The 23,284-nt window shown below is 36.2% G+C and overlaps 2 protein-coding genes across 2 annotated transcripts; both read left to right on the forward strand.

The window, feature by feature from the left end:
* Nucleotides 19,470–20,396, forward strand: LOC109835405 (glutathione S-transferase T3-like). The gene has a single exon (XM_020403381.1). The coding sequence runs from the start codon at nt 19,470–19,472 to the stop codon at nt 20,394–20,396; it is 927 nt and encodes a 308-aa protein (XP_020258970.1).
* Nucleotides 21,041–22,759, forward strand: LOC109834441. Its single transcript, XM_020402462.1, is given in 2 exon segments — nt 21,041–21,407; nt 21,409–22,759. Coding segments are annotated over 2 exon segments (1,329 nt in total). The 5' UTR covers nt 21,041–21,302; the 3' UTR covers nt 22,633–22,759.

Raw genomic sequence — 23,284 nt, forward strand, 5'->3', positions numbered from 1 at the left:
TAACTGTAGTAGGTCTTAGGAGCATGATGACTAAACCCCTAGAAAAAGCCAACATTTCATTAGTTCATGAGTTCTATTCTGGATGGGAGATTGATCCAGATAGAGAATTTTCAGCTTTTTCTATCGTGAGGGGTGTTAGAGTTATTTTCGATCTTTCCACTATCCGTGCTACCCTTGACCTTGCAGAACCACCCACTGATGTACCAGATTACTTCCATTTAGCCTCTACATTACAGCTTGGTACACCAGAATACAATAACATGTCTGCAACCTTGTGCGGGAGGGTCTTTACATCTAGTTTCGGTTCAGGAAATCTCAAACCAGAATATAGATTACTTAATCTTTTCCTGAACTTTGATTTGAAACCCATCACTGCATACTCCGTCATTACCCCACACGATATTCTCCTTCTCTTTTGGATAGCCACTGGTCAGCGATTTAATATAGCGAGGATTATATTTGTATGGATGCGCTCATCAGTGGAGAATGTGTTAGATTGGGTCAGGACACAGTCTGCATCACGTACTCAGCTCATTTACCCCTATTTTATCACTAGACTCTGCCATAGATTTCACGTTTCAGTGTTCGCAAAGGATAGGTTAGAAGCAGGGAAGGGGTTACTAAATGATCAGACTGTGAGGAGGAGCATTTCAGGACGAGATCAGTCCGGTCCTTCAGGTAGAGAGCCTCCTCAGCACCAGCCAGTTACACAGGATCCTATTCGAGAGGAGATGGACAGAATGCGGAGTCGCATGGATAGGATGCAGATACAGATGCACAAGATGCAGCGGCATATACACGAGATACATGGTCAGATGAGCTACTCCACCGATACCCTGACATATTTGGTGAGAGGATGGCAGAGAGAACATGGAGATACGGATGGACCTCCACCTGAGCTTCATAGTTATATCACACCATTTCAGCCAGATGATTTCCCAGGAGAGGATGAGGCGGGACCGAGTTCAGCAGCTACCGCTGATGAGACGATATATCAGGAGATGAGCAGTGAGTGATGTTCTTTTTATTTTACCCTATCTTTGATTTTTATTTCGGCATGTACTTATTAAACTGTGATATTTTGGATATTATTTGCCTTAAGGATACTGCAAAGTCTGGGTATGGGGGTGTAAGCTAGTTAGTCTTTGTTTATATTTTGCTAGTTAGTATTTTGTTTAAGTTTTTAGCATTTATCTTTTGTTAGTTAAAAAAAAATTAATTGTCACTTGCCAAATTAATAGAGTTAAGTAATAATTGATCTAATTGATAGATTTTAAATTTTCTAATCCCTAGTTAGTGACATACTCAAGTTCACCTACTATCATAACTCCAAATAAAATTCTTAAGAAATAATTTTTCAAGTAGTATACTTTACTTAAGTCTTACCTTAGATTTTTAATTAAAAATAATGAAAATTTTGCATGCTTAACTTAGAGTTAAAAATATTTTTTCAAGTTATCTTGATTTACATATTTTTTTCAGAATATATATACTTACACACATATATATTAAAAAAAATCTAACCTTATAAAAGAAGAGTGCGAAAAATGGGCACAAAAAAAATTGGGATCCATTGGCCCAAAACTTGTTAAATGGTCACTTAGAAAGCCCGTTAAAATAGAAAACAATCACCAAGAATTAAAGAGTGAAAAAAAATTATTATATACGTATAACACTAACCATTTTTTTTCTATATATTGTTGTTTTGTATATATGGTTTTGAAAAACAATTTTTGATCAAGAAACTTGAAAGTTATTTAAAACAAAGAGTTAGCGTGTTCTTTTCAAAACTTTTTTAATTAAATCTCTAAGATTTGACTTGGTTTTGTATTGCTATAATGAAAAAGATTTTCTAAAAGAGTTACATTGGAGTTATATATAAAAACGTTTTCTTGATTATTAACTAGCTTCAATTAGAATGTCTAAATATATCAAGGAAAATTAGTTATTTACTGACTTATTTAACTTGGCAAGATTGACCGAATTTTATGGGTATATTCACTGTAAACCCTCACGAGACTACAACTCGTCCACTAGGGTAACCTAGGGGTTTAAAGGCTTGTTGTATGCGCTAAATACAACCACGATTCCTGCGAAAGTGAGTTAGAATTTTATTTTTATTTTTATTTTTCTAGAGGACTAGCAAGAGTTTAGGTATGGGGGTATTTGATAATCATATTTTATTACAGTTTTATACCCTCATTATCTATTTTATATGAATAAATATACCACTAATTATTGTTTTTATCTTTTAATTGCAGGTTAATGAAGAATAAATCTCAAACTCCAATCTCTCAACAAAAACCCGTTGATTAAATGAAGAAATGAAGCAAAGAAGCCCATTAGAAAATCAATTTCCAAATTATCCAAAAGCCCAAAAGAAAAAAGAAGAAGAAATGGCAAAACCCAAAAGTCCATGCCCAAAAGCCCAAGAAAAATAAATATACCATCAAGGAACGATGCCCGCATCGATGGGGGCATCGATGCCCGCATCGATGCCTGTATCGATGCCAGCATCGATACCTCTATCGATGCTGGTATCGATACACTGAGCAGTTTGTTACGAATCAAAGGCTAAAAATTGATGTTTTTGGATAAGATTTCGATCTAATGGCTCTCATTCACTGATGTTTACTATAAATAGGGGTAGAGAGTGAGAGGTTAGAGGTGTGAAAACTTTTTAATTCCATTTGGAGAGGAGGGCTACTCTTAATTGAGAAGACCTTCCAAAAATTATAACTTTAGTTGCAATTAATAATAATAATTTGTCTCTACTTTAAATTTATTCTTTCTCCTCTTGTTGAATGATGAAGATGGAGATGAAGAGCAATTTGAAGCTTTGCATTTCTTTTCTCTTTTATTTCTTTTTAGTAATTTCTTTATTATTGCTTATTAGTTAGATTTAAATTCATGCTTGTAGTGTAGATTTATTTTCTTGTCTTTTTATTTCTTTTTGCATTTTAATTTGTAGAGTAGATTTATTTTCTTGCATTTTAATTTGTAGAGTTGCAATGCAAGTGTCACTTGCATGCAACTGAGACGTTGCAACTCTTCTTACATGCAACTACAGTTGCAATTGTTTGGTTTAAAATTTAAATTTTATAACTTATAGTTGCAGCTGTTTGATTATGCTTATAACTTAACATATGCAACTCATAAAATATTTTTAAAAAATAATATTTTTTAAAAAGTAATATATTTTTAAAAAATAATATATTTAAAAAAATAATATATTTTAAAAAAATAATATATTTTTAATAAATAATATATTTTTAACAAATAATATATTTTTAAAAGTTAATATAATATTTTTAAAAATAATATAATATATCATTTAAAATATATATTATTTTTAGAAAATTATATTATTTTAAAAAAATATATTATTCAAAAAATATATTATTTTAGAAAAATAATAGTATTCCTGGAAAATTTTATTTTTCAAAAAATATATTATTTTAGAAAAATATATTATTTTAGAAAAAATATATTATTCAAAAAATATATTATTTTAGAAAAATAATAGTATTCCTGGAAAATTTTATTTTTCAAAAAATATATTATTTTAGAAAAATATATTATTTTAGAAAAAATATATTATTCAAAAAATATATTATTTTAAAAATATATTATTTTTTAAAAAATATTATTTTAAAAAATAATATATTATTTTAAAGTTAATATATTACTTTTAAAACTAACATTATTTTGAAGAAATTATTATAATAATAATTATTTTAAAAGATTAATGTTGTTTTTTTTAAAAACGTTTTTGAAGAAATTATTATAATAAGAATTATTTAAAAGATTATTTTAAACCTTTAATGAATTTATTTTTGAAATATTAAGTAATGATTTTGATTTTAATAAATTTATGTTTGTTGCAACTAAGTTGTAACTATGACTTGCGGTCATTTTTGACGTAAGTCGTATGTTGCAACTAAGGGTTGTTTTGCAACTGTGGTTGCAACTGCAACTGTGAGTTGCAGCAAAACAAACAAATGCAACTAGTCAAATTGGACCTAGTTGTATGCAACTGGAGTTGCAACCACTCCAGTTGCAGCCTACCAAACAGCTCCTTATTGTTGGGCCTCTGGTCCTATCTGATGCTGACGTCTGCTTGAACAGTCGAGCCTCCTCCGACAGCTCAGTATACATCTCCAACCTCTGCATGATGACGCGAGACTTAACTTCATAGTTCAAACCATCCAAAAAGTGTCCAGCATGGTCCTTATTGGTGCCCATCTAACTCCACGCATACTAACTGAATCTCTTAAATTTAAGCATATTCATCAACTAATAGATTCCCGTGAATTATTAGATCCATTAATCAGCATTGAAGTGCCCTCAGTGTCACTTCTGACATATACTTCTCTAGAAAGATCATTGTAAAATCCGACCATGATAATGGTCCATTAGCATGAGCTTCTTTTGTTCCACCATGGCTTAGCTTGACTAAGAATTGGACTTTCACCACCTTCACAGGATCCACATCGCGCACCTTGGTTGCATCCAAGAGACACTTGGTCTCCTCAAGCCAATCTTGAGTCGAACTTGTAGAGGTAGCTCTAAAAAATTTCTTCAGTTGCAATCCCTAGAAGTTTATCACACTTCCTGCACGTGGTACATTTGATTCCCTTCAGCCGAAATTACCGTTGGTTGATTAAGAGCCTACTCAATCTGCTGCTAAAGAAATGCCTCACGCCTCTCACTGGCTGCTCTCATCTCTTCTATTAGCTTCATGTGAAGCTCCTCTCGTCATTCTCTAGCTTCAAGCATCACTTATAGAATTGCTAAAAGCTTGATTGAACCTTGTCCATTAGTATTTGTATCCATGTTTGTATTTGCATTGCTTAATCCAACACCCCTAGCCATATCTTACATAGTCCTCAACGTCAAAGGAGGGTAAGGATTCAGATAGAGATAAGAATCAAGGGATGGACAATGTAATAAATTGTGTTAGATGGATATTATGTTTGATTGGGATGTATATCAAACTTTGGCTCTAAAACCTTACTACGTCTCACACATGGGTATGACCTGGTAGGCAGAATATTTATAGAACCAAAAATATAAAGTGTTTTATAAATATCCTGTAACTTATTTTGTATTATACATCCACAATCTCTCACAATACAAATATACATGAAAAGTCTCATCACGACAACATTAACATCATAGAAATAATAAGTAGAAAATCAAATGAGAATATTTCAAATTGTCTAAGTACCAAGTCCACTAGATAGATAACTTCAATATTTGAAGAAAATACAAGTCTTGGCTCAAATACGGCCGTCAAATCTAGATGACGTATATGAAGTATCTACTGAATCAAAATAAACAACTACATATTATTGTTTTTATAAGCTATTGCATGGCTTTGGCTACTTTCTCATAATCTGATTTTTTAAGTAAGCCTAGTCCGTTGCAGTCGAACTCACTTTGTTATTTGAAGAAGGGGATCAACAAATGGGTTAGACATAAAGTCTACACAAGAAATATAGGAAATTGCAAGTACTTAATATCGTTTGTAGAATTTTTTGGTGTTTTATATGTATAATGATGCATAATAACTCTATGTTGAAACTGTGTAGTGTAATATTGTTTCCTTAAGTTTTTCTCGCTATTTCAATATTTTATGAAATCATCGTCAACTTAAGATTCTGAGTGTTGAAAAGTTTTGTTGTTTTATTCTGTTCGTTGGTATTGCTTTGGATAGTAGTGTATATAAGACTTGTGCAACTTGACCCTTCATCTTACGGTCAAATCATGCCCAATTTTTATATAAATCCCGGGCTCCACTTCCATTGTAGTTTTGGGGTTGTTACAGAGTGATATCAGAGCACATGTTAACATCTTAAGAGTCCTACACATAATAGTAAGGAAGCTTAGGAGTAGATAGTGTCGGCGTTGAACATGGTTAGTTGAGGGATTGCACATGTTAACATCTTAAGAGTCCTACACATAATAGTATGGAAACTTAGGAGTAGATTTAATAAACAAGAAGCATATCGTTGAGGGTGTTAGGAACAAACATGCTATCGAATTTTAGGAGTTGTAATAGAACAATATGACTGTACAAGTGTATGAAGCCAAGTTCACCCAACTATCAGGGTTTGCTCTACATCTAATAGTTGAAGAATGAGAGAAGGCAAAGAGATTCCAATGAGGACTTAGGGGAAATATCAAGGAAAAACTAGTTGCTCTCAGACTAAGGAACTATGCAGAATTTGTGGAGACTGTAGTTGAAGTTGAGAAGGACCAATTGGCATATCAAGAAATATGAAATAAGAACTAGAACTAAGCAAGGCACCCAATAACTTGTGGAAGCCCCTCAGCTGACAAGTCAATATCAAGCTAACCTGGTAACTCGACGACATCAAAACTGCCTTTACATTGTGATCACTCGAACTAGTCTAATAGGTCATTAGCTTGCAACAAATGTCACAAGTATCATAAGCTATAAATTTCATCATTGATGCTTTTCGTGTGTCTAGTCGGGCATTTCAAAAGGGTGTGTCTAGTTGAGCATTTCAAGAGGGACTGTCTAACCTTAAAGATGTACCAACGACAAAGTGAGCACTGGAAGGAAGCCATACTGCTTGAGACAATGCTTCGTAAAAGTCAAATGCTTTGCTGGGGAGGTCTCAATCATACCAGAGCATGTAACAGAATTGGAGGAATCAAGGAAGAGTCTTTGCTCTGACAAAGAAGGATGCTCAAGCCTCACCATTTGTGGTGGAAGATACACTTCCCAAACGTTCATTCATTGCTTATATATTGACCTTGGATCTACACATTCTTTCATTTCACCTCACATTTCTAGCAAGTTTATCAACTCACCAACACTAATAAATATTGAGCTAATTATATCTACACCTATGGATGGTAGTCTCCTAGCGTCATATGCCTATATAAACTGAGTCCTAGTGGGTGATCATACCATTAACGCAGAACTAATATGTCCAAATATGTCATATGTCTAGATATGTCAGATTTTAATGTTATCCTAGAGATGGGTTGGTTAGCATCTCATAATGCTATTGTATATTGTCTGAGAAAGCATATAATGTTTAAACTAGAATGAGGTGCAAATTTTGTCTTCTAAGGAGAAAGTAGAAGACTACTCAGAACTATAATCTCATTTATGAAGGCTCTAAACTATTGGGACAAGAATGTAGTGGATATTTGACTTGTGTGATGAGTGACCACTTGAATGAGAAATGGTAAGAAGAATTACTGTTGCAAGAGGCTATCCAGATATTTTTTTCAAAAGACTTGATAGGATTGCCATAAGATTGAGAGATCGATTTTTCCATTGGGGATCCCAAGGCCCATCCCTATATCTAAGGCCCCTTAAAGATTGGCACTTGTAGAGATGAAGGAACTAAAGGAGCAACTTCAAGAGTTGTTGTATAAATGTTTCATTAGACCATGCATGTGTCCATAAGGAGCACCGGTCTTGTTTGTGAAGAAGAAGGTTAGGAGTATGAGACTATAGACTAGATGGAGTTGGATAGGATAACAATTAAGAATAAGTACCCACTCCCAAGGTGATCTATTTGATCAACAACAAGGTGCTCAATATTTTTCTAAGATTAATTTGAGGTTAGGATACCATCAGTCATCATGAGGACATATTAAAGTATGCATTTAGGAAACTGTATGCTCATTATGAATTTTTGCTGATGCCTTTTGGATTGACTAATGCACCGGCTACATTTATGAATTTGATGAATTGGCTATTTCAATTGTATTTGAATTAATTTATAGTTTTTTATTCATAATATCCTAATCTATTCTAATAACTTTCAAGAGCATGAAGAACATTTGAATATTATATAGCAGACTTTGAGAGAGGAGCAGTTATATGCAAAGTTCAAGAATTGTGAATGTTCATTAGAGATGGTGATGTCTTTGGGGCACATGATTACTAAAGATGGGATATCTATGGAAGAACCGAAGGTTGAGGCTATTGTGAGCTGGTCATGTCCTACCTCGGTAATGGAGAGTTAGAGTTTCTTGGGATTAGCTGGGTATTACAAAAGATTTGTCAAAGACTTTTCTCAGTTAGCAGCCCTTTTGACTTAATTTTCAGGGAAGTGAAGAAGCGGTTAGTAACTACTCTCATTCTCACTATCCCTAAGAGTTTAGAGAAGCTTGTGATATATTATGATGCATCTTCCCGAGGTCTGTGTTGCAATATGATGCAAAATGAGAAGGCGGTAGCTTATGCCTCTAGGAAATTGAGATCCCATGAGAATAACTTCCCAACTCATAATCTGAAACTTCCTGCTATGATTCTTTTCCTTCAAGATCTAGGGACACCATTTATATGGAGTAACATATGATACCTATACAGATCACAAGAGTTTGAACTACATGTTTTACTCAAAATGAGTTCAACATGAGACAAATGAGATGATTAGAGTTATTAAAGGACTATAATGTGAATATCCTTTACCTCCCAGCTAAAGCCAGCGTAGAAGCGAATGCACTCAGCCGAAAGAACCAGGCCATAATAGCATGTATAGTTACTGAACAAGCCAAATATTCGAAGAGCTAGAAAGAATGGAGATTGAAGTTAGAATGCATCATTCAGAGGTAAAGATTTGTCAAATGAGCCTAAAACCAACTCTATTGGATTAAATAAAGGAACAAAAAAAGTAAGGCAAAGAGCTGAGTGAGATAAAGAAGAAGGTGGAGCAAGATAAATATTCAGACTTTTAGGTTCATAACAGTGTTCTTGAGATGAGTAATCGCCTTTGGGTACCCAATAATGAGGAGCTCAAGGAGTAGATATTAAGAGAACCTCACCCCAAGCCCTACACTCTTCATTAAGGAAGCGCCAATATGTACCAGACTATTTGGCAGAACTTCTGGTAGAATTACATAAAGGAGGAGATCTCCGAATATGTATCAAAGTGCCTGACATGCCAATAGTTGAAGATTAAACACTAGAAACTGTCAGGACTATTGCAGCCTTTGCCTCTTCTAGAATGGAAGTTGGACAACATCACCATGGATTTCATCATCGATCTACCTTTCATAACAAGAGGAGAAGACGCCATTTGGGTGGTAGTTGATCGCCTAACTAAGTTTGCATATTTCACCGGCCTAGAAGATGTTGTCTACCATAGAGAAGATGACCAGTCTCTAATATCAAAGAGATTGTGAAGCTCCATGGAGTTTTCATATCGATTGTATCAGAATAAGATCCTCATATTACCAAAAGACTCTGGAAGAGTCTACAGAGAGCTCTTGGGACTAGATTGAAGCTTAGCACTTTAGCACATCATCAGACTAATGGACAATTAAAAAGAACGATACATACCCTAGAGGACATTTTGAGAGGTTACACATTAGATTTTGGATTCAATTGGGCTACGCATTTGCCACTTGTAAGGTTTTCATACAATGATAGTTTTCATTTTAGTATTTGCATAGAGGCATACAAAGCTCTATATGGGAGACGATGTAGATCCCCTATTGGTGATTCCTGTAATATATGTTGTTATATGCTAGCACCCATCCATTTTTAATGTTGGCTTAGCTTTCTTCCTTGGTGATTGCTATAATATTTTCAGACACTTAGTTTTCCTATTGTTGTTGCCTCCCTTTGTTGGCTGAATAACTCCGACGTCCGGATGTTTCCTACTTGAGGCTGCACTCACAGTGGCATCTCTGGTACTACTAATTCCACCATTCGCCCGAATCATCGAGCTACCTCCAGCACCTCATTGTACATCTATAAACTTGTGATCATGTGAGACCTGACTTCATAGTTCAACCCCTCAAGAAAGTGTCTAGCGCAATCCTTGTCAGTTCCCATCCAACTTGATGCATACTGACTGAGTCTTTCGAACTCTGAAGTGTATTCATTTAATAATCAATTCCTTTGAATCTGATCCATAAATTGGCATCGAAGCACTCTCAGTGTCACTTCTAACATATATTTCTCCAGAAAGATCTTTGTAAAAAAAAAGATCTATTAGCATGAGTTTCTTCCATTACCCACCATGACCTATCTTGACTAACAAAATGAACTTTCACCACCTTCACACGATCCACATCAGGCACCTTGGCTGCATCCAAGAGTCCCTCGGTCTCCTCAAGTTAATCTTGAACCGAACTTGCTAAACTAGCTCTAGAAAATTTATCCGGTTGCAATCTCCAAAAATCCATCATATTTCCAGCAGTTGGTGTATTTTAATTCCCTTCAGGAGGAATTGCCACTAGTTGATTGAGAGTCTGTTCAATCTGCTATTGAAGTAACACCTTGCACATCTCAATGGTTGCTCTCATCTTCCCCATCTGCTTTATGTGGAACTCCTTTCATCATTCTCTAGCTTCAAGCATTCATTCATAGAACCTCCAAAAGCTCAGTTGAGTCTTATCCATTTATATTTGCATCCGTGTTTGCATTTGAATTGCCTTATCCTACATCACCAGCCATATCTTACGTAGTCCTAAACAATTATGAAAGAAGGGTAAGGATTCTAATGGATATAAATATCAAGAAATGAATAATGTAATGTATTGTGCTAGATGTAATATTATATTTGATTGGGATGTATGTCGAGCTCTAGCTCTAATACCACTATAACCCTGTCACTACCCGCACATGGTTATGACCTGGTAAACAGAATATTTATAGAATTAAAAATATAAAGTTTTCCATAAATACTCTGTAACCTGTCTTGTAATATACATCTACAATCTCTCACAAAATAGATATACATGAAAAGTACCGATCTTATCACAACATCAATATCACAGAAATAACATGTTGTGAAACAAATAATGTTATGTCTTAGTTTTTTCATTATGATAATCAGATACCATTATTAGTACTAATCCTTGCATTAGCAATTTCAAGACATATAACCTAATAGCATGAGAATGATAGTTTTAATCATGCTTAGATTAAGACAATTAATCAAGCTATAGGGTTCACCATGACCTTTTAGTATGAAACCTTATCGTATTTATGGTTCCAAATCATGTTTTAAAGCTAATCCAAGTGACTAAACCTATTACAAAAACCATATAATTATCTTTTTATTCAATTTTTGGCAACCATGAGTAGAGAGAAAACTTGGCAAATAAACCTCGCTTTTCATTATTACATCTCTTCACATGCCACATGGTGGTATATATATGTATATATGCCCTCCACTACACACTCCACTCCTTATATCTCTCATTACCAAAACTCCACCATCCCTCACCTCTGTTCTCTCCCTCCCTTGATCAGCCACCCTCAAACACAAGAAACCTCCAAAACTCCATTGCAAGTTCCTCGCTCAAGCTCTCTCTCTCTCTCTCTCTCTCTCTCTCTCTCTCTCCCCCCCCACCACTCATTAATGTAGTAGAAGCAAGGAGAAGAAGGTGTTTCATGGAATTCCTGGTAGAGGAGGAACCTACAGCAAACCCTAGATAACATTCAAACTATATCATTTGCATACTTCTTTTTGAGTCTTAAACCTAAATTTGACATGGTATGAAGCTAGTCTAGTCATGCTTGCACATGTTTGCTGATATAAAACTTACATTTATGTTTTGGAGAAGTATTTGTATATGCATGTCCTTGTAAAGTATTAAAGTCACCATCTTTATGCATTTTAATAAATAACGCTATAATATTTTCCTATTGTTTGCTCTCTTATATTCAATTTGTGGTGGTTTGCTTTGGTTTAATAACACTATAGACTTGCATGTTAATAAATGTAGCTTAAACCTCATTCTGCAGTTTCCAATAGAGTATGACATTAGTGTTTTGATCATATATTCATCTATAAAAATCATTTTTCAGAACATATTTTTATTTTAGAAACTAGACTCAATTATCTCATGTTTGGAACTGGTGTGCTTGTTTTGAGTCTTTTAAATTATAATTGATACATATTACAAATTTATAGTATTACAATTGAAATGGGAACTTTACATCGGATGGGTTCTTTTCTATGTCTAATGGAGCGTTGATCTTGTACTTCGTTGATAGTCCAAACTGCAGACGAAGAGTCTTCTTGCTGACTTGCAAAGATTGCTAAAGTTAAGCTTGATCTTTAAAGGATGCCTAAATCTCTCTAAGTCTCCAAGTTGCAAGAGTGTAAGGTGTCCAAAAATGAGCAATCTTCCCTCCTCTTATAGGCTAGAAGGAAGGGGAGGGGGGGGGGCAGAGATAGATAATGGCCATTAAATGTAGATTTAGTGTCCATTAACTTAGGAGATAATACAGCTAATGTTTCAATAGAATTTACTTTTGAAATGGTCCTAGGCGAAGTTTACCTATAACGGTTGTAGGCGTAGTGTGTTGTGCGGTCAGGGGAAAAGTTCTTTCTAGCGAACTTTGCCAAAAAGTGGGTACCCACTTTGCTTGGGGGTGTGGATGACGTGGTCCACGTGGACTATTGGGGTGAAGTTTATTTTGGGTGAATTTTTCTTAAAGCTTTACTTTGACTTGGTCTTGGTAGCGCGCTTCAATATAACTTAGTCGAGCTTTGCTGAGGCTCAGGCTAGCTTTGCTATGGCTCATGCTTGGGCCTTTTTAATATGATTAAGTGCTTATCGCCCATGGGCCTCCACTTCTTGAGATTATATTAAGGTCAAATATTAGATTTTATGTTATTTGCACTGAGTATTAGTCTAGGATTAAGCCTGTATATTTTCAAAACCCTCTCCAAAGTTTTTGCTATCCTACCCTTGACTTGTGATAGGAAATAAAATACCTTGGGTGATAGCTAAAGGTATACTGTTGAACAAAGCTTTGTTTGTCTTGTTCAGGCTGGATATGTCTCCATTTGGCAATTTGGTTACCAGAGGTGTATTGTTGAACTTGGCTTCATTTCTCATGGACTTGTCTTAGTTGTATCTGAATGCTCTTCTATTAAGAACTAGTCCAATTCTTTATTTAGGATGAAGTTCGTTCACCCTTGGATTTGGGCAAAGTTCATGTAATGGAAATATTCAACTGGTCTTGAAATTTAGCAGGATTCACTAAACTTTAACTATTTGGGCAAGGTTTGCTGATTGACGAGAGTGGCTGAGACTGTTGTCTTTAGATGCGCGCCTTGTTTTGTGCCTGAGATCTCTCTGAGCAGTGAAACATTTGGTGAGATTTGATGGACACTCTAGGATTTAGGCTATCTTTTACCCTCTTTATTAGGTCCAATCACTTCTCGTAATAAATAACTTTTGTTTTGGGAAGTTGATTTTGGAAAGCTTACAAATAGCCCATTCCATCTCTAATTTCTCTCATCTTCATTTTCTCCATGTCTAAGCCTCTGTCTTCCCAATTAGAGCTGCTACTTGATAGAGAGGCTAATATTAAGCAGCTTCAACAGGAGTTAGCCTAAGTAGAGAACGGTTCTGCTAAGAAGACTCATATTCTCCGCCATTTGTTGGAGTTGCTTTTGGCCAAAAATGCGTGTCTCGAAGGAGTTATTGAGAACAAGTCAGACACATAGGGTGAGGTGAATTGTGATAGGGATACATGGAGCTTCGAATGTCATGCTCTGCATAGAACCATTCGTAGGCTAAGATGGCACCTAAAGTAGGACCCTGACAGCTCTACAATTGAAGATTCTGAAAGTGATCAAGTCTTACAAGGGTGGATCTAGAATGTAATTAGATGTCATTTGGCTTCCTCAAACTTGACATCTAAATGAGCATGAGATTATCCATTTTGTTCCACAACTGTCAAACAATTAGGAGGGACAGAAGCTTTCTTTGTTTTCTCTTTTCTATTCTTCAACTGTCACACAGCTTGGACGTACAAGAGCTCACTTATTTTGAAATCTCACTTATATGTAGCCTTTATGATTAATTAATGTGTTACATCTTTGTGAAAACTATCTTCATTCATGTGTTTGATCTATGCATGGCATGCCTTTTGCATTTGATGTGAGGCCCAGGCTTCATGTGTTGGTGATGATCGTTGAATAAGATTTGCAAACTGAATCCCTTGCATAAATTGAGTGAAGTTTTCTCAATGTAGAGGCTTGGACGAAGTTCTCAGAATAAATTGACGTAGTTTGCTCGATATCTGCACGAAGATCATTGAGTCGGTTAGCGAAGTTCAATCAGTTGACATTTCACTTTTCAAATTGTTGATTTTTGGGTCTTGATTTGAGGCAGAGATAGATCTTAGGTGAAGTTGGGGAAAAATCTTCGAGCAAAGATCAGAGCGAGATCTTTGGCCGAAGATCTAAACGAGATCTTTGGGTGAAGCTCTAAGCGAGATCTCTGGGTGAAGCTTGTTGATAGCCTATAACTAGGCTATCCATCATCTTTGTCTTTACTTTTGCCTCTAGACCCTTCAAATTTTCAAGTTGTCAAACTCTCGAGACTTTCTCTATCCAAATGGCCCCTCATCTTCAACTCGTAAAGGGGAAGCAAGTTGTTGGTGACTCTATCTGGCCTAATCCTATTGTCACGCCTTTATAACTAGAGAAGTCATCAGGCAAATTTCAAGAATCCATACTTTCTAGCCCCGTCCTAAAATGGTTGAGCTTTTGTTCAGGCGAGATCAATGCACAGAGCACTTGAAATGGTTTTGTCGTCAACAACAAGGCTTTAATAACCACATCCGGCCTTGGTTTGGCTTCACCAGTGACTACAAAGCTTTGACAATCGCCATTAATGGCATTTCACATGCTAAACTTTGCTTTTTAAGCAAGGTTCGCTATTTTAGCCTGTTGGCCTTCTAAGCAAACTTCACCTTGGGTAGGGCTTGCTATATAAGCCCATTTGGGCTTCTGGGAACACTTCGCTTGAAAATGGTTCGCTATACTAGCCAATTTAGGGCAGGTTTTATCATTGAACTAAGACTTTCTGCCGTTGAGGTGAGCTTTGCCTATGCTTGTGATATTTAGCCAAAATTTTGAGTCTAGTGATGGGTGAATTTCGCTCATGAATGAGCTTTCATCAAGCAAGTCTAGCAAGCTTCATGTAAGACTCAATACTTAGTTGATTTTGGGGTCAAGTCTTCTAACTTGTCTTCTCCATTCTATACAATTTCTCTGTTGGATATGCGTATCAGCTGGCATAATCACTTCAGTTACAATGGAACTCAGAATCATCCATTGGCACTTCACATCTTAAGAGGCAACACAACTCTATTTTTTGATGAGAGTAGCTAAGAGTATATAGATACAATCCATTGTGGAAGTACTACTTGCCAAGAGAACTTATCACAGATGTAAAGTTCTCCATCCTCAAAGAAGATCGATCTGGTAAATCAAAATTTTTGTTTGGCAATGACAATTAGGAGGGGGGTACTTCCATCTTAAACATAGAGAACGAGAGATGGTACTACACCCAAGGGGATCATGCTTCTATCTGCCCGGTAATGGAACGACTTGTGTCATTTATATATTTGTAGTACCTCTTTGTGTTGGACCCTAGAGGGGGGGTGATTAGGGTCTTATGCTAATCTAATCCGATTAAATGCCAATAAAAATTAATTAACAAGTTGTATTCTTGCAAGATAGATATACAAGAGTTATAAGCAAGAATAAGCAATATATACAAAGAGATATATCCTATATGATAGAGATATATGCAAGGATATATAAACAACACAAGGGTAAATAATCTAAACAAGATAGTGGATGAAATAAATGAGTAATGCACAATTGGCGATATAAGATAAATGAAAAAATAAATACGCCAAAGACAAACTCAAACAAGAAATATGATCACGGAGTTCGGACCTTCTGTCCTACGTCTCCGCTCCCCACTCCCGGGGAGAAATCCACTATCACAACCGGGTTTTCTACGCTCACCCGAATAACGTTTACAACCACACTATGTCGGTTTTCAACGCTCACCGAACAACGTTCACTCCTCACACTCGGTTTTCTAGTTCACCGAAAACTTCACAACACACTCGGTTTCTAGCTCACCGAAAACCTAACAATCTCACAATGTAACAAATATAAATTGTTCTCTAATATGAATGAGAACACAATAAAAGCCCACACTCAAAGTTACAACTTTCACAACCCTAATATATTATGAATGCAAATACAATAAGCTCAAGTGGGTGTGTGTAAACAATGAGTGAAATCAAAATCAAAACTAAACTCAATTAAAATCTAGCATATAGAAATTATAACAAAATAATAAATAGCTAGAAATGAGTTTAGAGATTCTTCTCTGAATAACAAGATGGAGAGATGGAGATTGAAGCCCAAACAAGAAGATGATCTCCTCCACTTGTGAAAACTTCTTCACAAACAAAACAAACCCTTAAACAAGGTTAAACAAGCTTAAACCCTTCTTCAAACCCTTGTTTAAAAACTTCTTAGCTCACTTGAAAGAGAGCAGCAATAGGGTATATATACCCACTTGAAATCTCAGTCAAGAAGCCCAAACAAAAGATAAAAACAGCCCCAGCAAACAGCTCAGAGAAATAGCCGTTGAAGTCCAACGGATCTATTGTCGGTCGACCGGAAAATCTGTCGGTCGACCGATGGAGAGCAAAAACACGAAGACCGGCTCTGGACAATCGTCGGTTGACCGGTGCGGTCGACCGATGGAGCTTTCGGTCGACCGGACCGGTCGAACGACAGACTCTCTGTCGCCCAGTGATGAAAGATCAAATGATCGATCGACCGGTGCGGTCGACCGAAAACTGACATATGAAAATCTGATTTGCTGATTTTAAAATGCTGTTTAAAAATATCAAATAAATTCTAAAAAATGTAAAACTTTAGGAAATGATTGTAGACATGATAATAAACATGTTACAGCGACTGGTTATCAGAAAGGACCTCCCAAATGAAAAATATTATTATTTTACAAAATAGTCCAAAACATAAAAATATGAGATACTTGAATTTTGATGTTTTGACATAAACCAACTTTTAAAACTTTGTAAAATATTTTTATAGACTTAGTAAAACATGTATAAACTGATATTGAAGTCTACAAACTAAGAATACACTATTTTCACAAAATTGCATATTCTATGCAATGTTATCAAAAACACAATAGTAAATATAAAATATGTGATTTCATATTATAAACATAAAAACCCAAACCATGCATGTATATATATAACTATATATATACATAGAAACCAAAACTTATATATATATATATAACTATATATATATACGAAGAAACCAATAAATGTGTGTGTATAACCCGACATTCCGCCAACCTCCTTTGGATATCATCGTTTAAGCTCTATTCCGTCCATCCTCCAACAAGTTGTTTGTCTACAATGAATAGATAACACAAGCACTAGACAAACAACATTAGTTGTAAATTGTTTGTTAAACATCATCAAAACAAGAAGGCCAACAATCTCCCCCTTTTTGATGATGACAAACAATTTACAAAACAAAGTATATGCATGAAGTAAATGAATATATAAATTATAATTCACATGCATATATGAAAGGAAATGTATACTCATAATATTTCTCCCCCTTTGACAACATCAAAAAGGGGACAAAGGTATGAAGAGAGCGAAAGCTCCCCCTATCAATAAGCATGAGTGAGTACAAAGCAAATATAGGGAATAGCTCCCCCTATCAAAAAGCCATATGAAATATAAGCAATAAAAGATCATGGCAAACATGTGAGCAAGCATAAATAATATGCCAAAAATCACTCACAAAATGAAGGATAACGTGAAAGAGGGTGCCATCCTCATGTTTAACTGACCTTGTTGAATAGCCTATACTTTTTAACCGCCTATAGGTCCACAACACACACACACACACACACACACACACACACACACATATATATATATAGCACCCTCTTTGTCCCTTGCTCAATATCATTCTCTTTTATCAACAAGTAGGATAACGTGATGATGAGCGGCTTGAAGAATGAAGGAAGCTTTTTCAAGGAGAGGCACTTTGGCCTCAGCATCATAAGTCTTTGCCTAGGATCTGTGAAAGAGGGTGCTCTACCAAATGAGGTTCCTGTCATATGGAACGTGTTTTGCAACCAGTTTGCCAAAAGCAATGGACAATATCCAGAGGAGGACGCTAAGGTTCCTGCATGGATTAGGTCTTCTGAATCAAAGTGGTGGACTATGTTGATTGATTTCACCCTCCACATCTTTAAAGATCGATTGATAGCTAGGGCTTTACTCTGCAGCACGGGCCTCGAAGTATGCGATTGAAATATGTGCACTTGTAGGATACAACATTCTTGAGCTGTATAACACTGACACCAACATCTTCTTTATGCCGTGGTTTGTATGGAAAATTAGGGTTTTGTATGAAAAAATTGTAATCCTTTTCAATTCTAACGTTTGTGTCTAGGTAAACCCTATCATTAAAATTATCCTAAAACTTAAAAAATCATTAATAATCTCCAAATGAAGAGAACAAGTTGGAGAAACTCTCGTCTATGGTGATAATCATTTTCTCCAGTTGCGATTCCTCTCTCTGGCTATATATATATATATATATATATATATAGTTGTGGACCTATAGGCGGTTAAAAAGTATAGGCTATTCAACAAGGTCAGTTAAACATGAGGATGGCACCCTAAAGATACTGGGCCATTCGAATAATATCACATGAAACCAACAAAGCTAAGAAAGTTGACAGAAGGAAGAATCCAAGACTCTAATTTAAACAAGCTCTGATGCCAACTAAAATAAACTTCTAAGAGAAGGTACGACTCCATGGAGCGCAGTCCTACGCAAACTTACACTCTGCATAAGCTAAAACTAGCACAACCACTAAAGATACTCTCCAAACTATATAAAGATGCACACAAATCAACTTCGTGGAGATCAAGCTACGCTAGCTGTACAAAAGATGAGGTGTCACTAATCTAATTTGACCTCACCATCCATGGTCTAATCACATTGACGGCAACACATGTAAGTTGAGGCAAGTGGTCCTGAGACCATCTCCAATGGCTAACAATTGGGTATGTTTTTTGGTGCAATGGGTAACAATTGGGTAGGCAAATGAAAAGTTGGAGAGAGAAAAGGCAAAATTTGCCTACCCATTAATTTTCTCCATCTTGTACGGCTTGTCAGCAGCTGCCTTAAAAAAAAAAAACAAAAAAATGCATTACAATCTCCTTGCGCCACGTCAGCGAAGCTGGGACATTGAGATGGACACAGGCGCGTGTCCATGTTCACAAAAGAGAGAGTATTTTGTTATTTTTTGTTTTTCTTTTGTTTTTCTTTATTCCATTATTTAAATGACTTTTTTTATATCAATAATTGCTCTAAATTAATTTTTTTTCCACCCTTATTTTTTATTTTTCAAGGTCTATAAATAGAGCTTGAGTTTATGTTATTTGGACACCAAAAAAAAAAACCAAGTTTTTACTCACTTCATTCCTTATATCACCAACTTCCACATTCTCACCCTCTCATTTTTTTCTTCTTCTTCCATCTTCAACATCCTTCATGGATCCTTCAGTTAACTTAAACTTTCTCCCAAATTACAACTATCCAAACCAATCTCAAAATCCGAATATGCAACCTCAAAATCCAAATACACAACGGCCTGAAAATCATCCTTACATGCCATATGGCTATCAAAATCCTAATATGATGCCACCAATTTATGGAATGCAATACCCGTATAATCATCCTTATATGCCATATGGCTATCAACCAGTTCCTGGAAACAGCTCTCTTCCATCTCATGTCAATTTTCCAAACATTGAACCGACTAGTGAGCCAAACACACCTCGCTTTAGTAGTGGATCCACTGATATCCCACAATTTTCTACACAAATCTCTCTGGGAGAACTTGGTGGGGATACTCCCCACAGTTTTGAAGCTCCAACCCAACAATCAGCGAAGAAAGGAAATTACGCCAGTTGGACTTTTGAAGAGAACAAGTTGTTATTAACTGGTTATTTCCACTACAGTACTGACAGTGAATTGGGTTCAAATCAAAAGGGTGATACTTTTTGGGGCAAAATCTCTGATTACGTGAATGAGAACTCCGATCGTGGGATACAGAGGAACATTGTAAAATGTCAAAGTCATTTTCGTGACCTCAACAAGAAGATTAGTAACTTTGTTGGTTGTTATAGTGCTGCTACTAGGGAGAGACGTAGTGGTTGGTCAGACAATGACTACATATCCAAAGGTCTAGAGTTGTACAGTGAAAACCAAGGTACAAAGTTTCAATTGTTGGATGAGTGGAAGTTGGTTCGTCACCAACCCAAATATATCACAGGAGCAACTGAATCTGGAAGTAGTGGATCTAAGAGAAAGAGTGGTAGCGATGACGTTGATTCTGCTATTCATTCCCTTGTACGTCCGGAAGGTAGGGATGCAACAAAGAAGAAAGCTAGAGCTTCATCTAGTAAATCATCAACTTCAAGAAAATCAAAGGTTACCATTGACAAGACTATGACTACTCACTGCATTACACTCCAAAATCAATAATCAACCCACTAGCTCAGACAAGACTATGACTACTCACTGCATTACACTCCAAAATCAATAATCAACCCACTAGCTCAGACAAGACTATGACTACTCACTGCATTACACTCCAAAATCAATAATCAACCCACTAGCTCAGACAAGACTATGACTACTCACTGCATTACACTCCAAAATCAATAATCAACCCACTAGCTCAGACAAGACTATGACTACTCACTGCATTACACTCCAAAATCAATAATCAACCCACCAGCTCTGACAAGACTATGACTACTCACTGCATTACACTCCAAAATCAATAATCAACCCACCAGCTCTGACAAGACTATGACTACTCACTGCATTACACTCCAAAATCAATAATCAACCCACCAGCTCTGACAAGACTATGACTACTCACTGCATTACACTCCAAAATCAATAATCAACCCACCAGCTCTGACAAGACTATGACTACTCACTGCATTACACTCCAAAATCAATAATCAACCCACCAGCTCTGACAAGACTATGACTACTCACTGCATTACACTCCAAAATCAATAATCAACCCACCAGCTCTGACAAGACTATGACTACTCACTGCATTACACTCCAAAAATCAATAATCAACCCACCAACTCTGACAAGACTCTGACTACTCACTGCATTACACTCCAAAATCAATAATCAACCCACTAGCTCAGACAAGACTATGACTACTCACTGCATTACACTCCAAAATCAATAATCAACCCACTAGCTCAGACAAGACTATGACTACTCAATATCTTATCTTCATATTCAATTTAGTTAACTAAATTGAATGGAATCCGGAGCTCATTCACTATAAATCTGGTAGTGCACATCATATGAATATCAACCAAAGCATTTTACTTCATACTTTCCTCTAATTATCATCCAATGGATCTACCCCCAAATATGGTTAACCTTGAAGAGGTCCAACGACAATGGGAGTTGGAAAATTCCATACTCGATAGGCAACAACAACTTCTTGAAGAGTTACAACATAGAAACGAACGACCACACAAAAAAAAAATATCTGCATAGGGATCATGGAGCAGCCCATCAAAGGCTCATGGCCGACTACTTCGACGAGTCATGCACTTACTCCGACATGCAGTTTCGCCGAAGATATCGAATGAAAAGGTCATTGTTTCTACGAATTGTAGACGCATTATCAAATTATGACAACTACTTCACTCTAAGGCGTGATAATTCAAAAAAATTGGGCTTGTCACCTATCCAAAAGTGTACAGCTGCCATCCGCATGCTTGCATACGGAGTCGCCGCAGATGCATGTGATGAGTATGTGAAGATTGGAGAATCCACCACAATTGAGTGCACTCGCAATTTTTGCGATGGGGTAATTGCTTTGTTTCAAGATGAATACTTAAGACGTCCAAATGTGGAAGACGTGCAGAGGTTACTCCAAGTTGGTCAGGAGCGTGGTTTCCCCGGAATGATTGGAAGTATCGACTGCATGCACTGGCAATGGAAGAATTGTCCTAAGGCTTGGCAAGGGCAGTTTACTAGTGGACACAAGGGGACGGCAACAGTTATCCTTGAGGCAGTGGCATCTTTTGATTTATGGATATGGCATGCTTTTTTTGGTTTGCCAGGTACATTGAACGACATTAATGTACTAGATAGGTCACCGGTATTTGACGATATTGAGTCCGGTGAAGCCCCGGAGGTGAATTTCATTGTCAATGGGCGACAATACAATCGTGCTTACTATCTTGCAGATGGAATATATCCGAAATGGCCTGTCTTTGTCCAATCAATTCAATTGCCCCAAGGCAACAAAGCGCAGTTGTTTGCCAAACAACAAGAATCATGTAGGAAGGATGTGGAACGCGCATTTGGGGTTCTCCAAGCACGATTTGCTATTATTCGCCAGCCCGCTAGAATGTGGGACATTGAGGTCTTAGGTAAAATAATGAGGGCTTGCATTATTTTACATAACATGATAGTCGAGGATGAACGAGATACATATTTGCGAAACTGGGAAAATATTGACTTCGAACCATCGAACAATGCTAGTGCTAGCTCTAGCTCCTCTTTCAATGTCCAAACACAAGTGTTGCCACAATTTGAAGTGCACGTTCAAGCCCGAGCCGAATCGGATATTCATACTAGAGCCGATCTACGTGATAGGGCCAAACACATTCAGTTGAAAAAGGATCTCGTCGAGCACATTTGGCAAAAATTTGGAGCAACCTTCGAATAGAAATGTCAAAAACTTTCAATGTTTGGTGTGTTTTTTCTTGCATGTTTCAATAAACTATGTATGTTTGGTGTGTTTTTTCTTGTACGTTTTCAATAAATTATGTATGTTTGGTTTACCACTACATTAATAATAGTGTGTGTTGTTTTCTTTTATAAAATTAATATATTATTTATTGCATTTAAAATTAAGTTTTTTGAAAATTATAAATTATTAAAAAATACATATTATTTATTACATAATAAAAATTAAATTTTATAATTGTAAATATATTAGTAAATATAATAACGATTAAAATGTATAAAAAATAAGAATAATAGGATGAATAAATATGGTGGGGTATATGGTTGAGTGATGTGGAGGAAAGATAAAGTGAAAAACTTTTGAAAAACTAGTTGTTGTGGAGTTGAAAGACAATTGGAAAAGGCAAGTGATGTGGAGAGAGAATAAAGTGAGGTGGAAGGAGAGAGAAAGGCAATATTTGCCTTGCCATTGGAGATGGTCTCAGAGGCAATGCACCGCCAAACCTAGTGTACACACTCAAATTGATCACACTGAGTGCAGGTGACTACAGTTCACTTAATTGATTTGATGATGACATCTAGCTAGCTAAGCAGGGGATGGAAGGCCACACTGCATTAAATATGATGTGACT

This window comes from Asparagus officinalis, chromosome 3, assembly GCF_001876935.1.
Source record: "Asparagus officinalis chromosome 3, Aspof.V1, whole genome shotgun sequence".
Classification (NCBI taxonomy): Eukaryota; Viridiplantae; Streptophyta; class Magnoliopsida; order Asparagales; family Asparagaceae; genus Asparagus; species Asparagus officinalis.